This window comes from Bubalus bubalis, chromosome 18, assembly GCF_019923935.1.
Source record: "Bubalus bubalis isolate 160015118507 breed Murrah chromosome 18, NDDB_SH_1, whole genome shotgun sequence".
Taxonomy (NCBI): domain Eukaryota; kingdom Metazoa; phylum Chordata; class Mammalia; order Artiodactyla; family Bovidae; genus Bubalus; species Bubalus bubalis.
In genome coordinates, this window is record NC_059174.1 from 55,714,187 (window position 1) to 55,741,764 (window position 27,578).

The following is a 27,578-nucleotide window of genomic DNA, read 5'->3' on the forward strand; positions in this document are numbered from 1 at the left end:
TTTTAAATTCCACATTTTATTTAGGAAAGCAACATACAGTTATAGGTATTTCAGAGTACAGCAGAGCGTAAAGACAAACATAAAAGCCACCCGGGACACAGCTGGCTCTGGACACTGGATCTCACTGGAACCGACCAGGCTTGCCTTGACTCTGGGAGGTTCAGAATCAAGTCTGTGGCTGCCCCTGGCACCCTGGCCACTTCCACAGGCATTCATTCGGTGGGTGAGCGTTTTATGCCGGTCTCATCTCTACTGTTCATCTGTTTGATACTGTGACAGGGACTGCTGTGCTGAGCACACAAGGGGGACAGGAAACAGGCCCTGCCCACAGGGCGCACAACCTCACGGTGAGGTGGAGAAGCGAGTAGTTTGCACAGTCTAGTGTGGCCAGTGTTACCAAAGGTGTGCGCTCACAAGCTCAGGGTGGATTGGCCCATGGACGACACCAACCCGGCTTCAGGGTGGCCAATGCGGTGTGTCAGCCAGGCAAGAAGAGACCTCTCTTCTCTTCTGACCTGTCTCTCCTCCTCTAAGATCCTACGTCCCACTGTCCGCTCCACCCACAGGCCATTTCTCTGAACCGCTCACACTCACTCCAGGCGGCTGGCTCCGTGAGGATGGAGCTCTCCTCCCCGCATCTCTGACTCTGTCGGGCAGAGTGGCGGCCTGGCACCCCGCTGGGAGACAGGCGGCTCTCTGGCGGCTCAGCCCTCCTCCAGCACAACTGGAGGCGGGTGGTTGTAGCAGGTGGAGAGGGTCTAGGACGTGGAGAAACCACACCTACGAGGCTGCGGCCTGGCCCAGATTGCTGAGAATACTTTCTATTCACTAAGACGAAAAGTCAAACCACAGAACAGTTCTATCAACAGCACGACTGTTCGAAAGACAGGAGCACAGAAACACGTATCTCCCTGCACCCCAACAACGCCACAGCACCCCCCCCACGGCAGCGGGCTCAGTCGAAGGTGATGCGGAAGCTGCGCTCCTGCTCCTTGCGCCGGCCCTCGCACACCTTGGTCACCTCCTCCACCTTCCTCTGCAGCAGCGCCGAGTTCTGGTCGATCCACTGCAGCGAGTCCATGTGCGCGTTGAGGATCTTGCAGATCTGCTGCAGCGGGTCGCTGGTGTCGGCCGGGCCCCCCGACGTGTTCAAGTGCTCGATGATGTCCTTGAGGTCCTGGGCCATGCGCTTGAGCTGCGCGTCGATGTTCTCGGCCAGCTTGTAGGTCTTCTCGCGCTCCTCGTCGGCGTGCTGCAGGTGCACCGTGCCGCTCTGCTCCTTGACCGACTCCTCCAGCGGGCTCAGCAGGTCCTCCAGCTCCTTCTGCTGTGACAGGATGAAGTCGAGCTCCTGGTCCAGCCGCTTCTGGTCCAGCTTCACCTTCTCCACCTCGCGGTGGAGGCTGGTGATCCTCTCGCCATTCTCGATCAGCGTGCGGTCCCAGGCATTGACCTGCGTGGCCTGCTGCAGGAAGTGCCGCTCCTGGTCTTCCAGCTCCAGGCTCCACTTGTTGATGAGACTCTCCAGCTGGGCGTAGGTCAGCGCAGCACTGCCCGACCCCCCGGCAGCCGTGCTGGCACCGCTGGGTGCACTCCCGGAGGCCGCCGTGTTGCTGGGGATCCCGGCCGGAGCCAGGGGCTTTATGTTAAGGGAGAAGCCGGTGGTGCTGGTGGTGGCAGCGGTCGTGGTCGTGGTGGTTGTCGCCGTGGAGGTGGTGGAAGCTGCTCCAGGGGCCTTCAGGTTGAAGCCCACCGTCCCCGCTCCTGCTGTCCCCGTGGTGGTCGCTGGGGTGCCAAGGGAGAGCCCGGTGGCGGCGGACGAGGTGGGAGCAGTTGCCAGCGAGGTGAAGAGCGAGGGCCCAGCGCTGGTGGTGGTGGCGGCGGGGGTGGGCGCGGCCGGCTGTGCGGCTCCCGCTCCAGTGGCTGCTGGAGCGGCCGCAGTGAAGGGCAGCCCGCCAAGGGCTGGGGGCTGGGCTGGGCCCCCCAGGGAGCCTATGTTGAAGCCAGAGGTCCCAGTCTGGGATGTACTCCCACCTGTGAACGAGAAGCCCCCGGACGTGGATGTGGTGGGCGGGGTGGCAGATGCGGTGGCGGAGCCAAACACAAAGCCGCCGGGCGCTGCACCCTGGGCGGACGTGCTGGCGCTGGAGACCGCGCTGCTGAGCGTGCTGCCCCCGAGCCCGAAGCCGCCGGGCTGGGCTGGGGCCGGGGCCGTGCTGCCCAGGCTCAGCTTTGGGGTGTTGCTCCCTAAGGAAAATCCGGTGGCTCCTGCTGCAGGCGTCGTGGTCCCAAAGCTGAAGGCCGGGGTCTGTGTCGCGGGAGTCTGGGTGCTGAGTGAGAACAGGCTGGTGGCAGGGGTGCTGGCGGCTGACTGGGAGGGAGTCCCAAAGCTAAACCCGCCAGTGCTGGATGTGGAGAAAGAAAAGCCTGTGGCGGGCGTGGTCGTTGCTGTCTTTGTGGTGCCAAATGTGAACCCTCCTGTGGAGGCCCCAGTGCCTCCAAAATTAAACCCGCTCATGGCTCCAGACTCTGGGGGCAGCAGCTACTCCGGCTCCAAAGCAAATCCACCGGTGTCTGCAACCTTGGGAAGATTTGCAAAGCAGAGGAAGTGACATGATCAGGCGGCAGATCTGGAAAAACCACCTCAGTGGCATGATGGAGCTCGGTCTGCAGGGGGGCGGGACTCAAGCCTGATAAGCACCCCCCACTCCTCTTCCTGCTGTGGAATCCAACCGGGCCCTGCTGAACTAGGAAAGACGGACAAGGACACAGCCCCCACCCCGGGGGTCTAGCAGGGTCAGTACCAGCGGGAGGCCCGCTGCTTGGGGCAGGGGGGGCTGAAGAGCAGGCGCCTCTGGCGAGTGGGATTAGACACACACAGGAGCCTTTGGGATCTGCCCCCAGGTCTCCCTGCTGACTGCACGTGGGTGAGGGGTAGGCTGATTTGGCACCACCCTGAGTGCCCCTCTGGACCTCAGAGACAGGCCCCGGGAAGCTGCGTTGCGACAGGGCCTTGGGCGCCAAAGGCTCCCTCTGGGCACACCCTGAGCCAGTTTAGGAGGACAGAGGGCACGCGGGTGCACTCCCCCGCCCTCCTAACTCAGGGTGGGCAGGAGACCCGAGTGCTTAGAGCACCTGGTGCCCCTGACCGCAGGGACTGGTTTCAAGGGGACGTGGAGACTCGAGCTGGCCAAGAGCCCGCCCCCACCTGCAGGTGCAGGGCACGGAGGATGAGCACTGGGGGACAGTGAGCGCCACCAGAGCGGGCAGAGAGGAGGGAGGGAAAGTGCAGAGAGTGAGAGAGCCGCCAGAAATCCTGGTCCTGCTCACCAGCCCCGCCTGGTCTTCATTAGAAGCTCTGGGAGCCAGCACATCCCTGTTCAGTGCAAGGTGACTGCTTTCTATCTGAAAAAGCCCCGAGCAAAGCCATCTGGTAGCTGGAGAGTCAAAGGTGACTTGGAGAAGAAAGAGTTGGAGGGTGTCCTGGGTAGAGGCGTTTTCAGGGAAGTGATCACAGGCTAAGCACTGACTGTTGGTGGGCTGCTGTCATGTAAGTGACATCTCACTGCTCTGTGGAGGCAGAGATGGTGTCCCCATGTCCAAGATGAGGAAACTGGGGCTCAGGGGGCTGTGGTGATCTACTAGGAGCTGACCCCAGGCCACAGGCCCAATCCACCAAGCTCCTCGTCAAGCGCAGGCACCAATTAGGGGGCAACTGGGCGTCAGATATAAGGCAAGCTCTGCAGCCTACCTACTGATACAGCCTCTTAACTATACTCAAGAAATGCTGGGAATGACAACAGAGAGAAGCAGAACACAAATTTACTACTGCAGTGTGATCTCCGCTATGGAAAAACACAGCTACCCTGAACAAGGAGGGCTGGAAAGAAATACACCGAGATGTGGGACCACACATGGATGGCCTCCCTGCTAATCTGCAGTAGTTTCCAAGTGCTCATTCCTGCCTGTACAATAAACACAGGTTTTTGAAAACGATCCTCTAATTATAGAGTGTAAATTCACTCCGAAGAACCAGTGAACCTATGCAGCTGGGTTCTAGAATCACCATATGAGTGGGACAGACGGGATGACTGAATTAAACCACCTCCCCCAGGCTAGCGCTCAGCCACACCTGGTCTTGGCTGTGGGGCGGCGCTGGATCCCAGAGGCCGTGCTGAAGGCAGCAGGGGAGCCAGCACATGGATGTAACACCAACACCAGGACCAAAAATGTGGCCCTCCGGAGACACGCAGGCCCCGCTGCCCGGAGCCTGGGGCGAACGACCCTAAGTGGCAGAAGGGATTTTCAGACGTGACTAAGGATCTTGAAATGCGGAGGCAGAGACCAGACTAGAGAAGAGACCACCGGAAGGTGGAAGCGGAGGCTGCAGTAACGTGCCTTGAACTCGGGAGACAGAGGACAGGGCCACAGGCCAAGCAATGCGGGGGGCCTTTACAAGCTGGAAAAGGCAAGGAATGGCTCTCCCCTGCAGTCTCCAAAAGGAACCAGCCCTCCTTGATTTCAGCCCAGTGAGATTGATTCTGGACCCCGATCTCAACTTCAAAAGAATAAAGGTGCATCGTTTCAAGCTGCTAAGTTTGCGATATTTGTGAGAACAGCACAGGAAATGAACACAGCTGGGGAGCAGCAAGTGTCTGACGGTACAGGGGGACCTTGTGACTCCTGAGGACCCCGAGACCCAGCGCCCTCGTCAGGAAAGTGGAGTGGCTGCTGCAGGCCTGGAGCGTGCCGAGTCCGGAGGGCGCGGTGCTCACGGCCACGGTTCCCGTGCAGACACACGCCGCACTGTCACCTCTGGAAGCCGGGGAAGAAGCGAGGGAGCCCTGAGGGGCCGTGAGTCCAACCCAGCTGTGACGTTCTCAGGAAAAGACTGTGGTGGTAGCTGGCCTCAAGTCTAATGCGAACTCACGGTCGGCTGCCACTGCCCACCGGGGCCTCGGGCTACGTGACCCATTCCCCGGTTGAGATGAGTGTGGTCTGGGGGCGGCTGGCTCGGGCACCAACAGCGCTGTGTGCCCAGCACGTTGTCACCCCCTGCCCCCCACCCCAGCCAATTTCACACCCATCCTACGTGGAGGTCGGATGATGACCCCGGGGCACAGATCGGGGAGGGCAGACTCAGATGGAAGTAACCTGCAATCCCACCCCTAGGTGGGCACTAGCCAACCCCCGCACCCCGCACTGTACAGCTCTGATTTCTACTTCATCACATGGGCCCCCGGTCACAGGGCCAGCAGCCCTGCTCAGGGCACACGGCCACTATTCTGTACCCCGGCTTCCACTCTACTCCCTCACACGTTTCTTTTCATCTAAAAGCAGCTGCAAGACGGCTCCTTGTTTTCAGGCACGAAGTTGGGTTCCTTGTTTTGGGCACAAAGAGACCCCAGCCCAGCTCACTGCAGCGCCATCTCGAGCCGGGTCTGTTACCAGCCAGCGGACAGAAGTGCCTGGACACCCACACGGCTCAGTTCGCAACAGCGCACTCAAGAGAGGTTTTGCTATTAATAAGCTGCAGCTAAAATTTTTCCGAAAAGCATTTATAGCAAGTTTTCACTTTTTATATGATTAAGAAACCACAAAGAAGACAATCTCCCCCACCCGCCCCTGCCCTGGTATCTTGTCTGGTTTAACGGTTCACTGTTTATTAAACGCCTCCTCTCCTTCCAACACCTCGGATGCCAGGGACCTGATGCAGTTTGTCCTGGGTGTTATTGCTCACTTACCACTGACCCCCAGAACACTGGGAGTTTCTCACAGACGTGGTGAAACACACGCAAAAAACCCTCTGCCCTTTATGAGGGCTTTTCCACTGTTACCAAAGGGGTGAGCTTTCCTAAAAGAGAAGCAGACGCTGTTGAGGGGAAGTGATGCTGTTCTTGGGAAGAGGGGAAGGTGGCCTGGGCCGGGTGCTCGGCCTGGGCAGCCACGGCCGCAGCGGGTTCTCTAGCCCATGGGGCTGCCTTGAGGTCACTGAGGGCGAGACTGGCAGAGCCGCCAGCCGCACACTTGCCCTTGTTTTCCACACCACGTCCAGGTGCCTGCACAGCCCCGAGAGTCTGGGATCCCCACGCACAGGCGCAGCCCACCCCCAGCTTCAAGGACACAGGTTCTGTGCCGTCACCGCCACCTTCGCTCAGACCCACCAACCTTCTCTCTGTCATTAGTTCTTCAGCCTCTCCAAGCCCGAGCTGCATCTACTTTATTCACTCCAGCACTCACTTGGCCCTACCCTACGTACAGCAACAACACCGCAAAACACAGTCAACCCCCGGAGGACAGGGGCACCAAGAGCACACGACAGGTATGCGGGCACCTGCTCTGCACAGACACCGCTCAAGGCCCCGGAAATACGGCTGTGGACGAGACAGAGGAGTCTGCCCTCACACCCCAGCAGGGAAGTGCTCGGGGTGTCAGACGAGGCTCAGTGTCCTGGAGGGAAGACCGGGTGGGGCGGGGCAGCAGGGTGCCAGGGCAGGGGCGAGGGGGCGGCCAGAGGAGCCAGAACAAGTCCCAGCGTGGGACCAGGGCAGGCAGCACTGTTCTGAGCCCTGGGCTCCCCTTTCCTTAGATACTCAGAACAGGGGTGTCTGTCTGGGAATGAATACGAGGGGAGGGAAGACCTCAGCCTTGGACCAAAGGGAAGATTAACCCTAATCTCAGAACCTGGGACCTCGCGTGGCAACAAGGATGTCACGGATGTGACTAAGGATCCCGAGCGGGCAGACGACCCTGGATCACCTGCGTGAGCTTTTGATGTGATCATGAGAGCTCTGAATGGAATCGGGAGGCAGAAGAGGCGAGCCAGAGGGACTGTGACCCTGGAAAGACGTTCCGAGAGCCGCTACACTGCTGCCCTGGAGATGGAGGATGGGGCCATGAGCCAAGCAGAGCAGGTGGCCTCCGTGAGCTGGAAAAGGCACAGTCCAGACCCTCCCCTGAGCCCACACAAGGAACACAGCCCTGGGCACCTGCCTCAGGCTTCTGACCCCCGAACTGCAAGGAAATATTTGTGTTATCTTAAACTGCTAAGTTTGTGGTAATGTGTAACAAGAGCAACAGGAACTTAACACAAGAGTGGGGGACGAAGGAGGAGAAGGATTGGGTGTGGTAAAGGTAAGTGAATGGGAAACCTGTCCTGGCATGGGCTGAGGAAGGGGCGGGGTGGGGGTGCTGGCTGAGGACACGGGGTGCTGCCACTGCTGGGCCTGGCAGCTGCGGGCGAGGGGGTAAGAATGCTGTGATTCTGAAAACATGGACAGCCTCTGCCGCGGGACGACCTCCTGGGACATGGACGTGTGAGACACCCAGCCGCAATGGGCCGCATATGACAAAGGGAGGGACAGGGTGGCCTGGAGCACTGAGGGGGCTCGTGGAGTGACAGGCTCAGCCCCAGGGGGCAGGATGTCCCTGCGTCGCTCACTGGGCGCCACCTGTGTGAGCAGGACCAGCCAAGAGCACCAGGGGGCAGCACACTGAACTTTCCTGGATGGGAGACGGGCTCAGAGAGGTGCCGCGACTTCTCTAAGGTCACACAGCAGCGAACAGGAGTTCCCGGAAGGGAGCTGAGCTTCTGGGGCAGGAGGTGAGCAGGTGTCAGAAATCAGTATTAGAGGCGCAGTGGGGTGCTCGGGCAGATGCGTGGCCCAGGGAGTGAGGGAGTGATGCACCTCCAGGCCGCCAGCCGGGGTCAAGGGCTGGTCACGGAGAACTGGCAGCCAGGCCACACACCCACAGCAAAGCCGGGAAGACCCTGCTTCCTGCCCGACCCCCGCAGCCCTTCACCTGTCACCTCAGAAGCTTGAGCGACCCTCCCAGAGCAAGGCTTTTCCAAGGCAGGGGCAGCTGCCTCCCCAAAGGCTGCCTCCTTCCTTCATAACTAACTCTTCTTCACTCGGGGCAGCAATGAGTCCGGCCAATGAGCTCCATGCCCAGGGCTGTCTAGGTACCAGCGGGCCGGGAGGAGGGCAGCAGGCCTGCGGCAATCTTGACACATCCAGCCCGCGCTCTTCTGTCGGCGCCCGGCAGGACACGGTCCAGCACCGAGAAGCAGGCGCTGCAGCCTGTCGTTCCAAGCGCCTGCTCCTCCACTCCCAGCCCTAGGATCTTAGTTTTAAGTTCATCTCCTGGGGCCTCAGTTTCCTCATCTGAAAACAACAGGATGACGGCTCCAGAATCATATGGTCCCTGGGGAGATGAAGCAGTCAGCGATCTGTGTCAAGCACTTACTACTGTGCCCGGTGCCTTCTTGGGGCCCAGGAAACAACTATCAGTGCAGTTAATAATACTGCAGCCGTGGGAAGTGACCCAGCAGCCGCTCCCGGCATCCCACCCACAGCCACCTGGTGGCGCTGCCCACAGTGCCAAGCCCAGCCGGGCCCAGGCAGGTCAGGCAGCTTCAGTGCCCACTACACTTTCCCTGCAGAATTAGCTCTTCATTTAAGACTTGGAGGAAGTGCAGCCACAGGCTCGGAGAGACCAGAGGAAGGGAGGAGAGATGGGAGAGAAGAGAGGGGATCAGACACCAGTGGTCCTCAGCCGGGCCGGTACCTCTGCAGTGTGAGTGCAGCGACCACCCCCCCCACCCCCGCCTGCCCCCACACCTCCCCTGGGCTGTCTCACCACAGGCCAGGCCCAAGCCCACGAACTCCTGCTTCTTAAATCTCTCTTGAAACAGATCCCTTCTCTCCCTTGAGTCAGAGAAAACCCCTCTAAACCTCAGGGGATAGATGAGCCCAGAGAGCCTGTCCTGCAAGAATGGAAATCAGCCGATCGGGGCGAGCCGCCTGCTACCCAGACCTCAGCTGGGGCAGAGTTTGGCTGTTCCAGGTTCAAGAGCAGCAAGGCGGCCTGCGGGGTCCAACCAGAGCATGGGGTGAAGCCACGGGAGAGGCTCCGAAGGGACAGGCTGTGGGGGGCGGAGCAGACAGCACCAGGGGCCGGGCAGGAGCTGCTGGGGACCTGGGCCACTCCGCCTGGCTCTTACCCAACCGCCCTGCCCGGTAGGACCAGACAATCCCAGGGGCTGGAAACAGAGCCCCGTTCCCAGGCAGCTAGAAGCCCTTCCTCCTCCACAGCATGAGGCGTCCCCACTGGGAGGCAGGACAGAGACCAGGAAGAGGCAGTTTCCAGGTGCCCTCTCACCTCCTCAGGCGGCCAGGGCTCTGGTCCTGATTTCTGCGGGCCTGTGCCTCCATGTGGACGGCACCCCGGAGGCCTCTCACCCTCCCAGGCATCAGACAAACAGGAGACGTGCCTGCCTGCCTGCAGGGGGCGGGGAGGAGGGTCTGTGGGAACCCTGGCCCTTGTCCTGCCGCCATGCCCCGCTCACATGAACAGATCCCCAAATGCCCCCGCACACCAACCCCCCAGGAGGCCTGCGCACACGTGTTCTATTCGTGGGTGTTTTTAAAAACAAAAATTACATACTTTTTGTGAACAGTCTGCTCACATGGTTCTATGTTCAAAAGATACAAGAGGGGTCTCTGTGGTCCCCCCTCACCCCCACAGCTACCTCTCTTCCCTGGAGACAAGCTTTCGGGTTTTTCGGGCCTCTTTCCAGAGATTTTCGACACATTTAAGCAAATGCAGTTTGCACTCTCTCCCTCTGTCCACACAAGGCTGCATGAGTCAGGAGCACTCTTTTTTGTACTGACAATATTTTAGAGGTCATTTTAAGCAGGTTTATCATCCTCACCGGGGCTTCCAAGGTGGCACAGTGGTAAAGAATCCACCTGCCATAGCAGGAGACACAGGTTCAATCCCTGGGTCGGGAAGATACCCTGGAGAAGGGAATGGCTATTCACTCCAGTATTCTTGCAGAACTCCATGGACAGAGGAGCCTGGTGGGCGGCAGTCCAATGGGGTCGCAAACAGTCATACACGACTGAGCACGCACACGTATCATCCTCACCAGATGGAGGAGGAAGCGCTCTCAGAAACCCCTCCGCTTCCTGCCCTTTGAACTGCCTCCAGCTGGTACAAAAATGCTTCTTGGACCCAGAGGTTCTCAGCTATCTGGCTTCTCCCTTTCTTCCCTGGAAAACAGCCTCTCTACCCCAAGCAATCACCTCACCACTAATGAGCAATTACACTCTCCTTCTCACTTCTCACTCCTGAGGCCCAAACTTGCACCCGAAGGAGCTCAGGTGGTGGGAAACGGCAAATTTCCCCACAGGGAAAACAAATCAGGTTAGACGTGTGGAAAAGTCAGGAAACAGCCAGAGGGGTAGATTTTAAGGAAGATTCTAGAAACACTCTTAATATAATCTGACTAGACAAGATCTTGTTCTTGTACTGAAAGATTTTTCTCCCTCCACCTAAGTGCATTCAACATTTAAATTTTAATGGAACAATCAATACACCAGTCCTTTCTTTAAAATCTTGTTTTGGCTATCACTGACAAAGCCAAGAGTCACCTGATCACTATCTGTCACCCCTGGTCCCCACACCCGTGAGGTACTCAGGTGAAAAGCTGTCGTATATCTCTTATCTACATACACTTGCACACGTGTTTACAGCCAGAGGAAATACTTTTACTCACGTTTTCTCTACTCCCAAGGGCTCTTACTACGTGGGTCACTCCACAATTTATAGTTTTCAACAGGCTTTTCATTCCTTACAGCTGCTGTAAACCAGTAAGCTGGAAGGAATGATAAATAAAATGTGGTGTGACTAGACCACGTTCACCCATGCCTCTAACGATGGGCAAGCGAGTTCCAGAAAAACATCTGCTTTATTGACTACGCCAAAACCTTTGAGTGTGTGGATCACAACAAACTGTGGAAAATTCTTCAAGAGATGGGAATACCAGACCACCTGACCTACCTCCTGAGAAATCTGTATGCAGGTCAGGAAGCAACAGTTAGAACTGGACATGGAACAACAGACTGGTTTCAAATCGGGAAAAGAGTACATCAAGGCTGTATATTGTCACCCTGCTTATTTAACATATATGCAGAATATATCATGAGAAATGCTGGGCTGGATAAAGCACAAGCTGGAATCTAGATTGCCAGGAGAAATATCAATAACCTCAGATATGCAGATGACACCACCTTTATGGCAAAAAGCGAAGAACTCAAGAGTCTCTTGATGAAAGTGAAAGAGGAGTATGAAAAAGTTGGCTTAAAGCTCAACATTCAGAAAACTATGATCATGGCATCCGGTCCCATCAATTCATGGAAAATAGATGGGGAAACAATGAAAACAGTGACAGACTTTATTTTCTTGGGCTCCAAAATCACTGCAGATGGTGACTGCAGCCATGAAATTAAAAGACGCTTACTCCTTGGAAGAAAAGGTATGACTAACCTAGACAGCATATTAAAAAGCAAAGACATTACTTTGTTGACAAAGGTCCATCTAGTCAAAGCTATGGTTTTTCCAGTAGTCATGTATGGATGTGAGAGTTGGACTATAAAACAGGTGAGTGCCAAAGAATTGATGCTTTTGAACTATGGTGTTGGAGAAGACTCTTGAGAGTCCCTTGACTGCAAGGAGAACCAGTCAATCCTAAAGGAAATCAGTCCTGAATATTCACTGGAAGGACTGATGCTAAAGCTGAAACCCCAATACTTTGGCCACCTGATGTGAAGAACTGACTCACTGGAAAAGACCCTGATGCTGGGAAAGATTGAAGGCAGGAAGGAGGAGAAGGGGATGACAGAGGATGAGATGGTTGGATGGCATCACCGACTCAATGGACATGTGTTTGAGTCAACTCTGGGAGTTGGTGATGGACAGGGAGGCCTGGCGTGCTGCGGTCCATGGGGTCGCAGAGTCAACTGAGCAACTGAACAAGCTACCGATGGGCATGTAGGACGCTTCTGGCTTTTCTTTACTATAAACAGTGGTGCAGCAAGCACGCGCAGTCATGCTGTCTCAGGCACAGGCGCACACACTTTTCCAGGGCAGATCCCAGAAGAAGAGCTACTGGCCACATATCTGCATCTTGGTTTTACTAGGGACAACCAAACTACTCTCCAACCTGCCTCTATCCACTTTATTCTAACTGGCAGTGCCTGAGACAACCATTTCCCTACAACCTGTCAGCACCTTAGTTAGCAAAGTTCTGCCAATCTGATGTACCAACTGCATTTATTAAAAAATGATAAACGCACCAGCCATTCAGTGCTGTTATGTGCCACGTGTGTGGATAATCCACAAACATACCTCATTCATTCAGTCAACAAACATCCACTGAGACTTGGGACAAGACAGGCCTTGAACTGAGCAAACAAAAGACAATATGGCATGGCCGCCTGTCCTTAACACCCCAGTGTTATAAATGTGGTGAAGGAAAAGCCACAGGAAATGAAAACAGGTATTCACACAAACACTCGTGCACAAATGTTCTCAGCAGCATTACTCCCAAATGGCCAAAAGGTGCCCATGCACCAACCTCTAAGTACCCTTTGCCTCCCTCATGCCACTCCGGTCCCACAAGCCTTCCTGCTGCTCCTCACACATGCCGAGAGCACCCCTGCCTCAGGGCCTTTGCACCTGCTGTTCTCGCTCCGTGGAACACTCTCGCCACAGCCCCATGGCTTCCTCCCTTGCCTCCTTCAGGTCTTTGCTAAAATGTAAAGTGTCACCTGCTCAGCGACATCTCCCTTGGCTGTCCTGAGGAAGCCAGCGCCACCTGAAATACGGTACATTCCATTTACACATCTCGTTAGATGTTTGTCTCCCCATTAGAAGAGGGCAGGAAGGGCAGGATTTGGGCCTGTGCTCGCCTCTGCTGTACCCCAACATCTGGGACAGCTGCGGGCCCCTGCAGGCACTCCGCAAACGCTTGTTACTGAGTAAACAGGTCCAGGTTGCTTTGTGCCAGCTACCATTCCAAGTGCTCTTCATGTACTGATCGGTTTAGCTCTACAATGTTCCTACCGTGGGGTAGGTACCATTAGCATCTCCTTTCTAGAGTTAAGAAACCTGCTCAGTGTCAACATAAATGTCAAAGTCAGGGTCAAACAAGGTCCCGGCCCTCAAATAACTCAGAGCTTACTGAGGGTAACAATCAGATTATCGGATGGCATGGTAGACACCGTGCAAGGGCTTTGGTGAGAACCTACTAGAAGCTCAGGGGAGGGACAAGGACACTATCCTAGCGAAGGAAAGGGTGTTTAAAACTGTTTTGAAGGATGTGGAGGAGTTAGGGTGAGAAGAGGTTAGATCAGTAGCTCATTCCAGGTCAAAGCTCAGACGGGCAAGGGTCTGCTGCCTTGAGGAACAGTGGAAAATGCCCTGTGTCAAAACCACGGGATGCCAAAGAAGGTATACCAATGGCTGGTAAGCACAGGGAAAGCATCCTTAGCCACTGGGAAATGCAAATCAAAACCACAAAATACCAGCTCACGGATGCCACTGCTGCTGCTGCTAAGTCGCTTCAGTCGTGTCCGACTCTGTGCGACCCCATAGACGGCAGCCCACCAGGCTCTGCTGCCCCTGGGATTCTCCAGGCAAGAACACTGGAGTGGGTTGCCATTTCCTTCTCCAGTGCATGAAAGTGAAAAGTGAGAGTGAAGTCACTCAGTCATGTCTGACTCTTAGCGACCCCATGGACTGTAGCCTACCAGACTCCTCCGTCCATGGGATTTTCCAGGCAAGAGTACTGGAGTGGGGTGCCATTGCCTTCTCCTACGGATGCCACTAGGATGCCGATAATAAAGAAGGTGGGTAACAGCAAGCCTGGTGAGGGTGGAGCAATTTGAACCCTCATTCATCACCAGTGGGGGTGTATGACAGGACAGCCACTTTGGAAAACAGTCTGGCAGTTACATTCCTACACCTCTCCCAAGAGAAATGAAAACATACGTCCATACAAAACTAGCACACAAATATTCTGTACCAGCAAAAAGTAAAAACAACCCAAATGACCATCAATTTATGAGTGGACAAAATGGAATATTATACAGCCTTTAAAAAACCCTATTGATAAATGCTATAGAACGGATGAACCTAGAAAACTAGACTCCAAAAAAAAAAAAAAAGAAAACTAGACTCCTACTGTATGATCTGATTCACACGAAATGCCCATTACAGGCGTATCTACAGAGATAGAGAACAGAGAAGAGGCTGCCTAGGGATGGGGGCATGGGGAGTGCCTGCTAAGAGGTATGAGGTTTCTTTCTGGAGTGATAAAAATGTTCCAAAATTACATTGTGGTAATAGGTTCACAACTCTGAATGTACTAAAACCCACAGAATTTGTACAGTTTAATAAATGGATGTGAATTATGCACTATTTCAATAAAGCCATTAAACAAACCAACCAAGCACGGGATGCCAGGGAGGGGCTGGGCAGAGATGCTTCTAAAGGCGCGACTGTGGTTTCTTCTGGGGATGAGTGAAGCTGGTTGAGAACAGGCTGGGGAGGAGACTGGAGACTAAAAGCTCCAGTCAGCTGAGGCCAGCAGGGGACTCCAGTGGAAACACAGCCTGGAGCAGAGAGACCACCCAGACAAGACTCGGAGAGGGAGACTTGCCAGGGCCAGGAGCTTTATGGGCCCCACAGGTGGACACGTGTGTTTGTGCAGCTACACAGAAATCCACGGCCCTGTGCTCCCCCCGCCCAGCCTCTCTCCTGCAACCGACACCCGCGTCCCAGGGGAGAGGCAGTCGCCATGGAGATGGTTTCTCTGGGAACCAGGTTAAAACCACCAGAGGTGGGGGCGGGGTGGCTATAACTGAGATTAGAACCAGCCACAGCCCCTACCTGTCCCTGGCTGGCAGTCGCCACACCAACACCGCGGGACGTTTATCCCGTGCCTCATCTGCAGTGCTTTACTTGTGCTGTTGAGTGTGTGTGCTGAGTCGCGTCCCGTTCTCTGGCAACCCTATGGACTGTACCCGCCAGGCTCCCTTGTCCATTGGATTTCCCAGATAGGAATACTGGAGTGGGCTTCCATCTCCTCCTCCAGGGGATCTTCCTGACTTAGGGACCGAACCCATGTCTCCTGCATTGGCAAGTAGATTCCTTACCACTCAGTCACCTGGGAAACCTTTACCTGTACCGACTACAACCCAAAGAGCGGAACCACCAGCGTTTCCATCTCACAGATGTTATTGGAGTGGAGAGAACTTCAGTAACTCGCCCAGAGTCGCCCAGACGGCAGCAAAGACTGAGGCCGTCTGGCCCCAGAGCTGAACCGGGGCCTCGGGAGCCTCTCCAGAAGGGCCTTTCCCACTGCCACACAACGCCCCCTCGCATGCTACGCCCAGTACCCCTTCCGGTTCCCTGACGTCATCCCAGGCCATCTCGTCACCTTCCAGACTAGTTCAGTGGTTCGGGTTTCACTCTCAAATCCAGTTCAGTGCTGCCCGTTTCCCCCACTGCAAGCTAGACACCTAGAGACCTGGGGGGGGGGGGGGGGCTTAGCCCCTCTTTCCTGCCCCCTGTTCCCCGCCCTGGAGCCTGCTCCTGCTCTGGGTGGGGGTGGGCAGGAGGAAGGGGACAAAGGGCTCTTGAGCAAACCTAACGGGGCTGAGGTCCAGGGCCCTGCTGGCCCGCGAACATCCCCACGGGGCAGTCCCCACGGGTCTGTGGGGGGGTGGGGCTGGGAGGTCTCCCCTCTGAGCTCCCCTGCCCCAGCCTCCACCCCTGCCCCATTCCCCCAGCTCTCCCAGTGACCAGCCATCCAGTGCTGCTGGCTGCCTTCATCTTGGCCTTGCTCCTCTGCTCTGAGCTCGAGGACCCCAGGGGTATGTGCATCCAGGGCAGGGGTACAGGCTGCCCCCACTCCCGTCCCCCATCCGGCAGGACGAGCCTATCTGCTGAGAGAGGGAAGAGTAGCTCTGACAGCCGCCTGGTGCTTTCCTGTTGGGCACAAACAACTCCACGGACGCACCGGGCAAGGCCACGCGGACCGCTGGATCACTGCGCAGCTCAACACAGACCAGAACACAAACGCTGTACAAAGCACAAAAATGACCAGCCACCAGCCTCCTGACTCAGAGCTGACAGCCGCTTCTTCGCTCAGCACAGCGCAGCGCTGGCTCCAAGGATGACCGACGCTGCCACAGAGGCCCCGCTCCCTGCTGGCCTCCGATCCAGAGCGAAACCCGCCCCCCTGAGCCCTCCCCAGTCACTCAGCCCAGCCCAGCCCCTACCTGAGATGCCCCGTGGGCCCCCAGGGTGGGCACCCCCAACTGCAGCAAGCAGGAAACCCAAATTGCTTAACTACACGTGTCCGTGGTGGCATCTGGTTGGGGTATGGATGGCTGACGGAGGCCCCCAACCCTCCCAGATGACTCTTAGAGACCCCTTTCCCTGCTCCCCACAAACACTGCCCCCCACGTCTTTACACAGGAACCGGCAGTGTCTGAGCAAGGCTGGCACCCTCTCAACCTGGGTCAGGCCGGCGGGTGACCCTGCCCTGAGAATTCTGTTTCTTTTGGTCTCTGCCCTGGCAGAGGAGGACATATTTTTGGGGTGTGTGACGGGGCGACTTTGCACGCAAAGGTCAGGGAGGGCCCTTGGCCCCCACCTCTCCACACTCAGTTCACCAGGGTTTCTGTGAGTGACTCACCAACCTTTTCAAACTTGGACCTTGTGGAAAGGTCTATTTCTCATCTCTGTAAAACTTGAAGCTCCGCACCGCCAGGCTGGCACACGTGCCTGCAGGGCGGGCGCTGTCCGAAGCCCTTCCACACTCTTGGGTCCTCCGCCCTGCTCCCGTCCCTGCTCCGCTAATGCGGCACATGGGTGAGCGGGGCCCTGCTTAAGGGCACACGGGGAGAAGCAAGTGTCCCAAGGGCCAGGGTACTGTGTTGCTAACTACCTTCAGTTTGCCCTGTCCAGTCTCTGCGTGCATGTGAGGAAGGGCACCCCAGGGCTGGCAGCCTGCAGCTCTCAGATGAGGAAACTGAGGCTCTGAGAGGGAGGCATGGTGGGATGGATACGTCCCCATGCTAATCCTTAGCATCTGTGAGTATGTTACCCTATATGGTCAAAGGGACTTTACAGACGTTACATTCATGATCTTGAGGTGAAGACACTATCCTGGATTATTGGGGTGTGCCCCAGAGTGCTCACAAGGGCCCAAATACAAGGAAACGGATTCTCCCCTAGAGCCTTGAGAACAGGAGTCCCCAGCCCCCGGGGCCGCGGCCTGTTAGCACCAGCCCGCACAGTGGGAGATGAGGGGCTGTTCTCCACGAAACCTGTCCCCGGTGCCTAGAAGACTGGGGATCACTGTTCCAGGAAGACTCTTTTAGACTGCCGGCCTCCAGAACGGAAAGGGAATCGATGTGTGTTGTCTGAAGCCACTAAGAGAAGGGGCTTTGGCGGACTCTGAGCTGCCAGGCCACGTGGCAGACCTGTGCTGTGTGTCTGGCCCCCGCACTGCCCTTTCCCCAGCTGAACTGGCCTTGGCCTTCCTGTCCTTGTTTGCCAGGACACCCACTCCCAACCCTTGCTCCTGGCCTGCATGATCTAGACAGCTGCCCAAGGGCCTCTTCAGGGAACACAGAATTGAATTCCCCAGTTTCTGTGCCTCAGCAACTCATTTTAAAAAGGAACTGATGTGAGGGCTTCCCTGGTGGCTCAGTAGTCAAGAATCCGCCTGCCGAGGCAGGAGACACGGGTTCAGTCCCTGGTCCGGGAAGATCCCACATGCCCAGGAGCAACTTGGCCCACTTGCCCCAATTACTGAGCCCACATGCCCCAGAGCCCGCGCCCCTCAACAAGAGAAGCCACCGCAACGAGAAACCCATGCCCTGCAACGAAGAGCACCCCCCCACCACTGCAACTAGAGAAAAGCCTGCACAGCAACAAAGTCCCAGCAAAGCCAAAAACAGAACTGACGTGGGGCTTTCCTGGTGATCCAGTGGCTGGCACTCTGCTCCCATCGCGGGGGGTGGAGCATGGGTTCAATCCCCGGTTGGGGAACTGAGAGCCTGCATGCTTCGAGGCACAGCCAGGCAAAAAAGTTCTGATGCCTTGTGAGGCCACAGCAGAAGGCTGGGGGCTGTGTGGAGCAGTTCCTGGGAATGAGGAGGTCCTGACTTACACTCTAAGTGCTCAGGGAAACCGTCAGGCACACAGACATCTGCTTTCGAGGGGCTCTGAAAGCAGAACGAAGTGTGGTAGGAACAGGAAGAGAAACGACCACGGGCTGGCCGTAGTGCGGGCTTTACCTACAGCATTTCACACAATCTTCTCAGCACCCAAGACTTGGAGAGAAATAACGCTCACACTTAGGCAGGCAGGCCCCGTTCTAGGAATTTTGCATACATTTATGTATTTAATCCTCACAATAAGCCTATGAGGTGGGTCATCTTATCCCCATTTTATGGATGAGGAAACTGAGTCACACAGAGAAGATGCCACCTGCTGAGGGTCAAAGAAGAAGCGGAATTGGAGTGTGAACCTAACAGGCTGACTCCAGAGACAATGCTCTGAGCCACCTTTCCCTTGATCAAAGGGCCAAGGAGCCACCGGAGCCATTTGTAAGAACGCAGCGGAGGCCCAGCAGTCAGGGCCACATCGGCACCCTTGGCCAGGATCAGGTGATGTGGGCACGGGACTGAAACCTGGGTCCATCTGATGGAAACCTGGTGCCTCTTCCATCACACCAGGCTGTCACCGTGACTGGGAAAGCAGTGGGTTCTGCGATAGAACAGACAAGGGGGGTCTCCTTTGGCGCAGGGGGGTGGGGGAGGGGCAGGTGGCAACCAACAGAACCTGGCAGCACTAAGCAGCAGCAGACTTGAGGTGAAGGTCCAGGTCTGGCAGCCTCCCAGCAGGCTATGTCCCAAGCTGGGGGTCAGGGACCCCAGACGTCTGAGAGGAGACAAGCTCTCCCTGGGGCCTGCAGGCCCTTGGAAGGTGTGTGGCAGGGACAGCGCTCTAACCAGCAATGTGGCCCTGCACAATCCCTCTCGCTTCCCCAGGCCTCCGCCTTGCCCCCTGCAAGCCCCGCGGGTCAGCCTCTGTGATCTGAGCCCCTTCTTGGCATCGAGCCTGATTCCCAGGGTTCTGCACAGGCTCTCCTTCCTCCTGCCTAATCCCCTGGACTGGGCGTCTCCCCCATCCAGGGTTTCGCTAACCGTTGCCAGGTGTGCAGCCGGCCCCCAGAGAACTCCCCCCACTCCCCCTCCCCATCAAAGAGCCGGGGTGACGCAACCTGCCTGCAACTGCCACCTCACTCCCCAAGCCTGGATCCTCCGCAATGAAAAAGAGTCCCCAGCAGCCCCACCCAGGCTCCCAGCCTCAGCCCAGGAGCTGAAGGGCGCGAGGGGCGGGGGAGGCGGGGGCGGGCAGCTGGACCCCAAATACTTGGCCAAGCTCAGGGAGGCGGAGTCATCTGAGTCCTGGAGGGCCCATGGATCCAGATCAGGGGTGGGTGTGGGGAGAGGGTGCAGGGTGCCAAGACCCGGGCTTCCAGGCACCGCTGATGACCCGTTGCTCAGAAGTTGGAATAGGCTAGGAAGGGCTAGGAGCTCCTGTGCTTGCTGGCACCGGCTGCGTGGGCGGGGTGATTGGCACCAGGACTCAATTCTGTGGGACCCAGCTGGAGAGAAAGAGGCACACGGGGCAGGGACCGCGACCCGCCCAGGGTCTTCTCAGTCAGCAAACTGCAAGCAACTGGTAGCAAGATTTCCATACTAAGTTCATTCTCAAGTTATTAACTGTCTAACCTGACCATCCTCTCAAAACCCCACAGTCCCAGCTGCTGCTGCTAAGTCGCTTCAGTCCTGTCTGACTCTGTGAGACCTATGGACAGCAGCCCACCAGGCTTCTCCATCCACAGGATTCTGTAGGCAAGAATGAATACTGGAGTGGGTTGCCATTTCCTTCTCCAAGTCCCAGTCTATGAGACAAAGCCAAACAGGAACAGTTCACAGAATACCCAACCTGCACTCTTCAAAAACATCAAAGTCACAGGAGAACAGAAAAGTCTGAAAAGCCTCCACAGACCAGAGGTTGCAGAGGAGACGTGAAAACTAAGTGTAACTCGGCATCCTGGGGGGATCCTGAAATGAAGGGGTTAGGGAACAACAGGTGAAATCAGAAGATAGGGTGGGCGAGGGGGTAGGTCGCAGAAACAGACTGACATTGCCTCCCGAGTTGTGACAAACACCAGTGTAACACAAGATGTAACACAAGATGCCCACGGGGAGGGGGGAGGCTGTGTGAGGGGCTCCTCGGGAACTCTGTATTGTCTTGGCAGCTTTGTGGTCAATCTACAGTTACTCCAAAATAGAAAGTTTATTTAAAGAAAAATACTCTACCTAGTCCGCCAGTTATAATCTAGAAGAGAAGACTGGGGGATGACTGTCCCCCCTCACTGCCAGCAGCCTGTCCAGTGGCCTCCCCTAATCCCACCTGCTAGTACTCAACACTGAGGAGTGGAAGTCAATCCTTACTTAAAACACCTTTAGAAGCACTACTGCTGGGCACTGGACATAAAACATATCCACCTTAATAATAACAATGAACCCCTTATGTAACACCTTACTCTGTGCCAGGCACTAGTCCAAGGGCACCTGACCTGGATTAATTCATTTAATCCTCAAAACAGTACTAAGAAATAGGTACTGTCGATGGCCACATACATTGGCCATCAGCATGTTTCTATTAACTCAACTCCATATTTGATTCTCGAACTATTCATGGAAAGCAAGACACATGGAAGGGAAATTGCCAGTAAGCTAGTTAAGTGGGGTGTAGTCAGGGGTTGAATCCAACAACTTGGCTCCAGAGTCCGTGCTCTTAAACATTACTCTGTTGCCTCAGTAAAAAACATAGCCCCTAATGGGCAAGAGTTCAAATACTGGAAGAGTGGATAAAGTAATGTGGTCAGATCCCAAGGACTTCCGGTATGCAAGAGTAGCCTGGATTAGGGATGCAATATACAATAAACCTAACTAATACCTCCATATGTTGTGTATGAAAGCTGTTACAAGAGTAAATCCTAAGAGTTCTCATCACAAGGAAAACAGGATGTATTTTTTTTCTATTTCTTCAGTTTTGTATCTGTAGGAGATGTTCACTACACTTACTAATCAATTTATGAGGTATGTTCAATCAAATCACTATGCTGTAGGCCTTAAGCTTACCCAGTGCTACATGTCAATCATATCCCAATAAATATGGAAGAAAAAAAAAAAAGCACCTGAACTTAGAGGAAGGAAAAAAAAAAAAAAAAGCCTGCATGTCTTCATTCTCAGATAACTCTCAAGATCAAGTTCCCCTGTCTTCTATGGATCTTGATTCAGTCTCAATAAGCACCAGGAAAAGCTCAACTCCAGCTGTAACGTCCTGCTGTGGATGAACGGAGGTGGGGAGAGGAGGGGTTTCTGCAGCACAGGAAAGACCCACAACCACTTGGGCTGGGAGGGTCCAGCGCACCGGGAGGGGATGGCTAGGAAGTCCCATCTCTTTGAACAATGGATTACAGATCTTCCTATTTCTGGCAGACCTGCACGACTGACGATGGGGTGGGGGGAGCTGAGGTAGAGGACAGTCTGAAAGGGAGCCTAGGTCGGGGGTATGGACAAAAGAAGGAACCAACTGGCCTGAAAGGAATGCTGAGGATAAACGTTGAGGGTAGGTGCGCAGGAGACACAGAGAAGATAACAGGCCTGAGGGCGATAACTGACTCCCTGCACCAAGATGGGGCTGAGCGTCCATGTTGTCAATGGGAAAGGGCGGGGATGGCTGGGAAATACCTTGGAGGAGATAAAGGAGACACAAGGATGACCTTTTAGCAAGTGCTGTATGGTCTAGCGTCTGGGGTTCCTGCCAGCGGGGTCGGAAAAGGTGACACCGGGCCCTAGGGTTCCTTCCTGCTCACAATAAGAGGTTGAGAGAGCATGTATGAAGTGGGCTCTCAGTTTCACAGGCATCGACTTATTTGATTCTCACAAATGACCCCACCAGGTAGAGTTGATTATTCTCCGCGTTTTACTGATAGTCTCCTATCTAGGCTGCTAGAGAATTCAGGTCATTTGCCCAAGGCCACCTTCGCCGGCCTGTGATTTGAATGGAGCGCGCTCTGTGACTCACACCAGGTTCTAAGCCACAGGAAAGGTTCTCAGAGTGGGACGGCAGTTGAAGGATGAAGAGAGTAGCATGTGGCTGGCCGGAAATTCGCGAAGCAGGGGAAAGCAAAGGAGAAATGAACTAGCGCGACCCTCAGGGAAGAGGGGTTACCGAGTCACCAGAATCAGAGGGAGCAAAGGGCCGGACCTCAGAGTCAGAGGGAACGGAGGGTCGGAACCCCCGGAGTCGGGAGAAAAGCGGGGCTAGAGGTAGCCACGGGTAAAAGGAAGGAGATGTCTGAACCCTCGGGACCGAAAGCCAGGATCCGATCCCCGAGGGCAGGGGTGCAGGCTCGCCTCCGGGTTGGGGCCACGCGGGGCGGGGCGCGGAAGGATCCGCGCAGGCCGTGCTGCGCCGCCCGCGGTATATCTGTGTCCAGGCCCCGGGGCCGCCTCATTCCCCATCCTCAGATCTCGGGCTCTCCTCACTCTACCGCCACGCCGCCTCCGCCCGCGTACCCCCAGCCATGGCTCTGTAGCCGCGACCCCTCTGTGCCCCCGGCCAGTCTCCGCGCTCACCGCGCCTGCGCTCTCCGCTCCTGCCTTCTCTCTTCAGCCGAGGCCGCCGCCGCCTCTCCTTTGCGCAGCCATGGAGTGAGTAACCGCTCGCCCCTCCCTCTCCAACCGCCTTTCCCGCCCTTTCGAAGCTCGCGGCCCTCGCGACCGAGCCTGGGGGGGGGTGGGGAGACTGAGGAATCACGGTCGCGCAGGCGCAGAAGAGGGAAGACGAGCGTTCTCGCGCGACCGAGCATGCGCACTCGGGCGGGTGCGTTCTTCCAGACAATTGGTGTTTAAAAAAGAGAGCCACGTGCGTGTGCGCCTGCGCACTAGTTTCCAGACACGGTGGCTTCCCCCCATCCCCGCCCTGACCGTCTGCGAGCGATTGCTCATGCGCAGCTGCCCACCTGAGGCTGTATTTTTTGCGCAAAGGGCGGGCAATAAGCAGCCGCACATGCGCACTGTTCCCCAGGAGGGCGGTAGCCTGAAGGAGCTATGGTGCGGCTCGGGACGTGGCGCATGCGCTGTAACTTTCAGCGAGAGAGCCGCCTCCCACTTTGCTCAGGCGCCGAGCTTATCTTCCCTCCCTTTTATTCAGGCACCTGCTGGGGCGGGGACTGATTTAGATTGACAGGGGAGAAGGCGGGGTTAGAAACGACCGGTTTAGGGGACGGAGCTAGGATAAGAGGCGTCGCCGAGGACGGGGTTGGGGCGGGGCTAACGAAACCTTTTGCTGAGGGGGGGGGTTTCTGCCTGAGAAAGAGGCGGGGCCTCTGGGGAATCATCTGGCAGGGGTGGAGCTAAAATAAACCGTGGGGGCGGGACTTCGAGAGACAGTGGAGATCAGCCCCAAAATTCAAAGGGAGGACTGCGATTTGAACGGATAACTTTGATGACCGGGCGGGACAAGGGGGAATTCCCATGGAAACAGATTTGAGCTGGAATCTAGGGAGGGTGTGAGGCCTAAAAGTTATATTTTAGAGGAAGAGATGTGACTGGAAGAAAATTCCCCTGGGATTGAGTGTGGGTTTTTTGTTTTTTTTTTTAAATGAAAGGAAATATTATGGGGTGAGTGGGAAGGACTTTAAGGAAATTTCCCTGGGAGACCATTAGGTTTCTGTATTGGAAGGACTGGGTCTTGGGAATTCTGAGAAATAAGCCAAACGTAAAGAGAATTCCCTTGGGAGTGGGTGGGGCTCAGATACAGGGAAAGGACAGGTTTAGAATTCTGAAAGGATGAGGAATCCTGGGACTCGGCGGGGGTGGTTTGATTTCCCTGTGGCTTTGGCAATAGTAGGTGAGGCTGATCCTGACGCACTCACTTTTGTGTCACACTTGCAGGCCCTCCACTTTTGCCTTGGTGCCTGTCTTCGCCCAGCTGAGCAACCTCCAGAGCCTCCTCCCAGCTGTTGGTGCAGCCTCTTCCATTGCCGTCGGTGCCCAGCGCCCGTGCTGCAACCATGTCATTCCTGGCGACCCTGGGGCTGGAGCTGGACAGGACTCTGCTCCCAGCTAGCGGGCTGGGCTGGCTCGTAGACTATGGGAAACTCCCCCTGGCCCCTGCCCCCCTGGGCCCCTATGAGGTCCTTGGGGGAGCCCTGGAGGGCGGGCTTCCAGGGGGGGGAGAGCCCCTGGCAGGTAAGAGTAGGTGAAGAATGGAGGTGGGGTGAGCTAGGGGGAGAGGGAGAAGAAAGAAGAATTCATTCATTTGATAAATATCTTTTAATGAGTACCTATAATAGGGCTTCCCCAATGGCTCAGTAGGTCAAGAATCCGCCTGCAAATCGGGAGGCACAGGAGACATAGGTTCAATCCCTGGGTTGGGAAGAAAGCCTGGAGGAGGAAGTGGCAACCCACTCCAGCCCGGAAAATCCCATGGATAGAGGAGCCTGGTGGGCTACAGTATATGGGGTCACAAAAAGTTGGACATGGCTTGAAAAGTTGAACAATTAAGCAACAACAACAGCATAATATGTCAGGCACTGTTTTAGGGGACACAGCTGGGAACAAGACTGACATGATCCCTGCCTTCTTGGAGCACACACACTACTGGGAAGACACGCAGGAGACAAATGATGCATGGGAATAAGTGGCAAACACTTAGCTGAGTTTAAAAATGGCAATGAGAAAAAAAAAATAAAAATGACAACGAGGACAAGTTTGGTGGGGGGAGCCAAGAAACCCTCTCCAAGTCAGTAACATTTTGGCTGAGACCTAAGGAATGGTAAGGAATGACCCATAAAAAGACCCAAGGGAAGAGCTTTTCAGATGCAGGAAACAGCACAGGCAGAGCCCCTGAAGCAGGAATTATTTTATTCATTGCGTGCATGGGTGTTAAGTCGCCAAATCGTGTCTGTAGCCCACCAGGCTCCTTTCTCTGTCCATGGTATTCTCCAGGCGAGAATACAGGAGTGGGTTGCCATGCCCTCTTCCAGGAGATACTCACGACCCAAGGATTGAACCTGCATCTCTTACATTTCTTGCATTGGCAGGTGGATTCTTAACTTCTTCCACCACCTGGGAAGCCCATTTTATTCATTGGTGGTGATTTGGTCGCTAAGTTGTGTCTGACTCTTGTGACCCCATGAACTGTAGCCCACCAGGCTCCTCTGTCCATGGGATTTTCCAGGCAAGAATACTGGAGCAGGTTGCCATTTCCTCCTCCAGGGGCTCTTCCCTACCCAGGAATCAAACCTGGGTCTCCTGCGTTGCAGGCAGATTCTTTACCGACTGAGCTATGAGGGAAGTGTATCCCAAATGCTTGGTACATAGTGGGGTTTCAGTAATTAAAGATGAAACAGGGTGTGTTTACATGTGATCTAGTTTGCCATTTATAATAAATTAGAGAGTAAATCAAGAAACCAGAGATGCAGGGTAATCAGTAAGGAGGATGTTGGAACAGTTGAAGAAATGGCTGGTTGACTGTTTTCTCATTTGGGTCATTGATGGTTGGTTGGTTAACGGGTTGGTTAGATGTTTGGTTTATTGCTTGGTTGGTTGGCTGGTCTGTTGACTGGTTTGATGATTTGTTAATTGGTTGGTTGGCTAGCTGGCTGGCTGGTGGTTTAACTCAATGAATGGGATGAATGAGGTGGGCATGAGTGAGATCTGGTTGGGTGGAGGATTAGGAAATCAAGGAGCTTTCTGTCCCTCTGCAATCCTCCAGGAGACGGCTTCTCTGACTGGATGACCGAACGGGTCGACTTTACAGCCCTGCTCCCTCTGGAGCCCCCCTTGCCCTCAGGTGCCCTCCCCCCACCTTCCCCACCCCCACCTGACCTGGAAGCTATGGCCTCCCTGCTCAAGAAGGAGCTGGAGCAGATGGAAGACTACTTCCTCGATGCCCCTCTGCTCCCACCATCCTCCCCACCTCCGCCGCCGCCGCCGCAGCCGCCGGCACCGGCACCTTCCCTCCCTCTCCCCCTCCCCCTGCCCACCTTTGACCTCCCCCAGCCCCCTTCCCTGGACACCCTCGACTTGTTGGCCATCTACTGCCGCGGTGAGGCTGGGCAGGGGGACTCGGGATTGGCGCCCCTGCCCCCACCTCCGCAAGCCCCGCCCCCGCCCCGCCCCGCCCCCTACCCCAGTCCTGCTGCCAGCAGAGGAGACCGCAAGCAAAAGAAGCGAGACCAGAACAAGTCCGCAGCTCTGAGGTACCGCCAGAGGAAGCGTGCAGAGGGCGAGGCCCTGGAGGGCGAGTGCCAGGGGCTGGAGGCGCGGAACCGGGAGCTGAGGGAGAGGGCGGAGTCGGTGGAGCGGGAGATCCAGTACGTCAAGGATCTGCTCATCGAAGTGTACAAGGCTCGCAGCCAGAGGACCAGGAACAGCTAGCCAGGCGGGGGCTTCGAGCTGTAGGGGGCGCTGGTCTTCGGCTCCGGGGCGGAGGGGGGAGGGTCCCCAGTCATCCCCCTGCCTCCAGCTTCCTTCCAAACCCTCCCTCCCCCTCCTCTCTCTCTCTCCTCCCTCCCCCTCCCCTTTTATTCTTACCTCCCCTTCCCACCCCCCAGAATCATGAAACGTTTGACATGAGTCAGCATTTACACCCTTCAAGTAACATCTGAGGAACAGAGGCCCATGGGGAATTTGGGAGGCAGGGGAGAGCTTGGAAACCCCATCTCTCAAGCAGGGAAGTGAGCCCAGGAAGCCCTGCAGAACGTCTGTGCAAAGGAGAACAGGGAAGCCATCTGGAGACCAAGTCAGGGAGGGCTCAAAGAAAGGTGCCCAAGGAATGAGCAAAACAAGCCAAATGACCTTGGGAACTACATTTGGAGGTGGAACCAAGAGGTAGCCGACTTGGCAGAGCAGGTGCATATTTGGGGGACCTGGGGGAGTGGCCATAATGGGTGACGGGGTGTACGTTTTAGCTCTGGGAGGAAATCAGTGTTTTGTGAAGGTGTTGGGGGAGGTGCGGGAGGGCAGGGACTGATCCTTTTGGAAGGGGGCTTTGTGAGTGGAAATAAAAGGAAGAATTTCCTCTGATTATGTGCGTCTGGTCTTTGAAAGGAGAAGCTGGGGGGAGGGCAGTCTTAGACCAAAGGCAAGGGGGGGAGGGCAGTCTTAGACCAAAGGCAATAATGATAATAATGGAAATAACATAATACAGTCAAGCACACACTTTCCACACAGGGTCAAAGCCAAGATGAGACTGACTGAACTGGTAGAGATACAAGACCCGCTTTTAACTTCCATTTAGAAGACTGACTGAACTGGTAGAGATACAAGACCCGCTTTTAACTTCCATTTAGGATGTAGACAGTGAAAATAGCCAAAGGTGCCAGCTCCCCGTGGTCCTTGTCACCAAAGAGGGTGACACCAAAGGGGCCGGGTGGCTGGAGCACAGTTGTGGGGCACCCGGTATTGAAGAGCAATCGCACTGCGCTGTCAGAGCCGAGATTCCAGGGGAAGTCAGGAGGTAAATTAGCGGTGACCTGGTAATGGAGAGCCCGATCTGGGTGCTAACACTTTCTCCATGATAATCTTTCTTTATGAGCTGGAAAAAAATTCGTGCAGATG

General features: G+C 55.6%; 3 protein-coding genes across 9 annotated transcripts in view; 1 reads left to right on the forward strand and 2 right to left on the reverse strand.

Annotated features, from left to right (window-relative positions):
- IL4I1 (interleukin 4 induced 1) overlaps window positions 1–22,718 on the reverse strand; it is a 34,177-nt gene extending 11,459 nt beyond the window's left edge. For 4 of the 6 annotated variants that reach the window (XM_025270016.3, XM_006080067.4, XM_025270014.3 and 1 more), the window contains exon 1: window positions 22,587–22,718. The gene's annotated coding sequence lies outside the window, so the exon portion shown is untranslated. Of the gene's footprint in view, window positions 1–9,162; window positions 9,284–22,586 lie in introns of those variants that run through there. The other 2 variants (XM_044931347.2, XM_044931348.2) reach the window with 1 other exon arrangement.
- Window positions 1–22,721, reverse strand: NUP62 (nucleoporin 62). Of its 2 annotated transcripts, none has more exons than XM_006080068.4 (2): window positions 22,587–22,721; window positions 1–2,581 (listed from the first exon to the last, which is right to left on the reverse strand). In XM_006080068.4, exon 2 carries the CDS (start codon window positions 2,516–2,518, stop codon window positions 956–958), a length of 1,563 nt encoding a protein of 520 aa, XP_006080130.1. In that variant the 5' UTR covers window positions 2,519–2,581; window positions 22,587–22,721; the 3' UTR covers window positions 1–955. The 2 variants fall into 2 exon arrangements, with proteins under 2 accessions (XP_006080130.1, XP_025125803.1); XM_025270018.3 differs by lacking the exon at window positions 22,587–22,721 and adding an exon at window positions 9,163–9,297.
- On the forward strand, window positions 22,522–27,044 carry ATF5 (activating transcription factor 5). Its single transcript, XM_025270020.3, has 3 exons — window positions 22,522–22,661; window positions 23,907–24,203; window positions 25,732–27,044. Exons 2-3 carry the CDS (start codon window positions 24,026–24,028, stop codon window positions 26,394–26,396), a joined length of 843 nt encoding a protein of 280 aa, XP_025125805.1. The 5' UTR covers window positions 22,522–22,661; window positions 23,907–24,025; the 3' UTR covers window positions 26,397–27,044.
- The last annotated feature ends 534 nt before the right edge of the window (window positions 27,045–27,578 follow it).

Excerpts from the sequence above, each read along its gene's own strand:
- NUP62 (XM_006080068.4), bottom strand. The coding sequence starts at position 2,518 with ATGAGCGGGTTTAATTTTGGAGGCACTGGGGCCTCCACAGGAGGGTTC.
- ATF5 (XM_025270020.3), top strand. The coding sequence starts at position 24,026 with ATGTCATTCCTGGCGACCCTGGGGCTGGAGCTGGACAGGACTCTGCTC. Across the intron at positions 24,204-25,731 it reads GGGGGGAGAGCCCCTGGCAG|GAGACGGCTTCTCTGACTGG; the intron begins GTAAGAGTAGGT and ends GCAATCCTCCAG.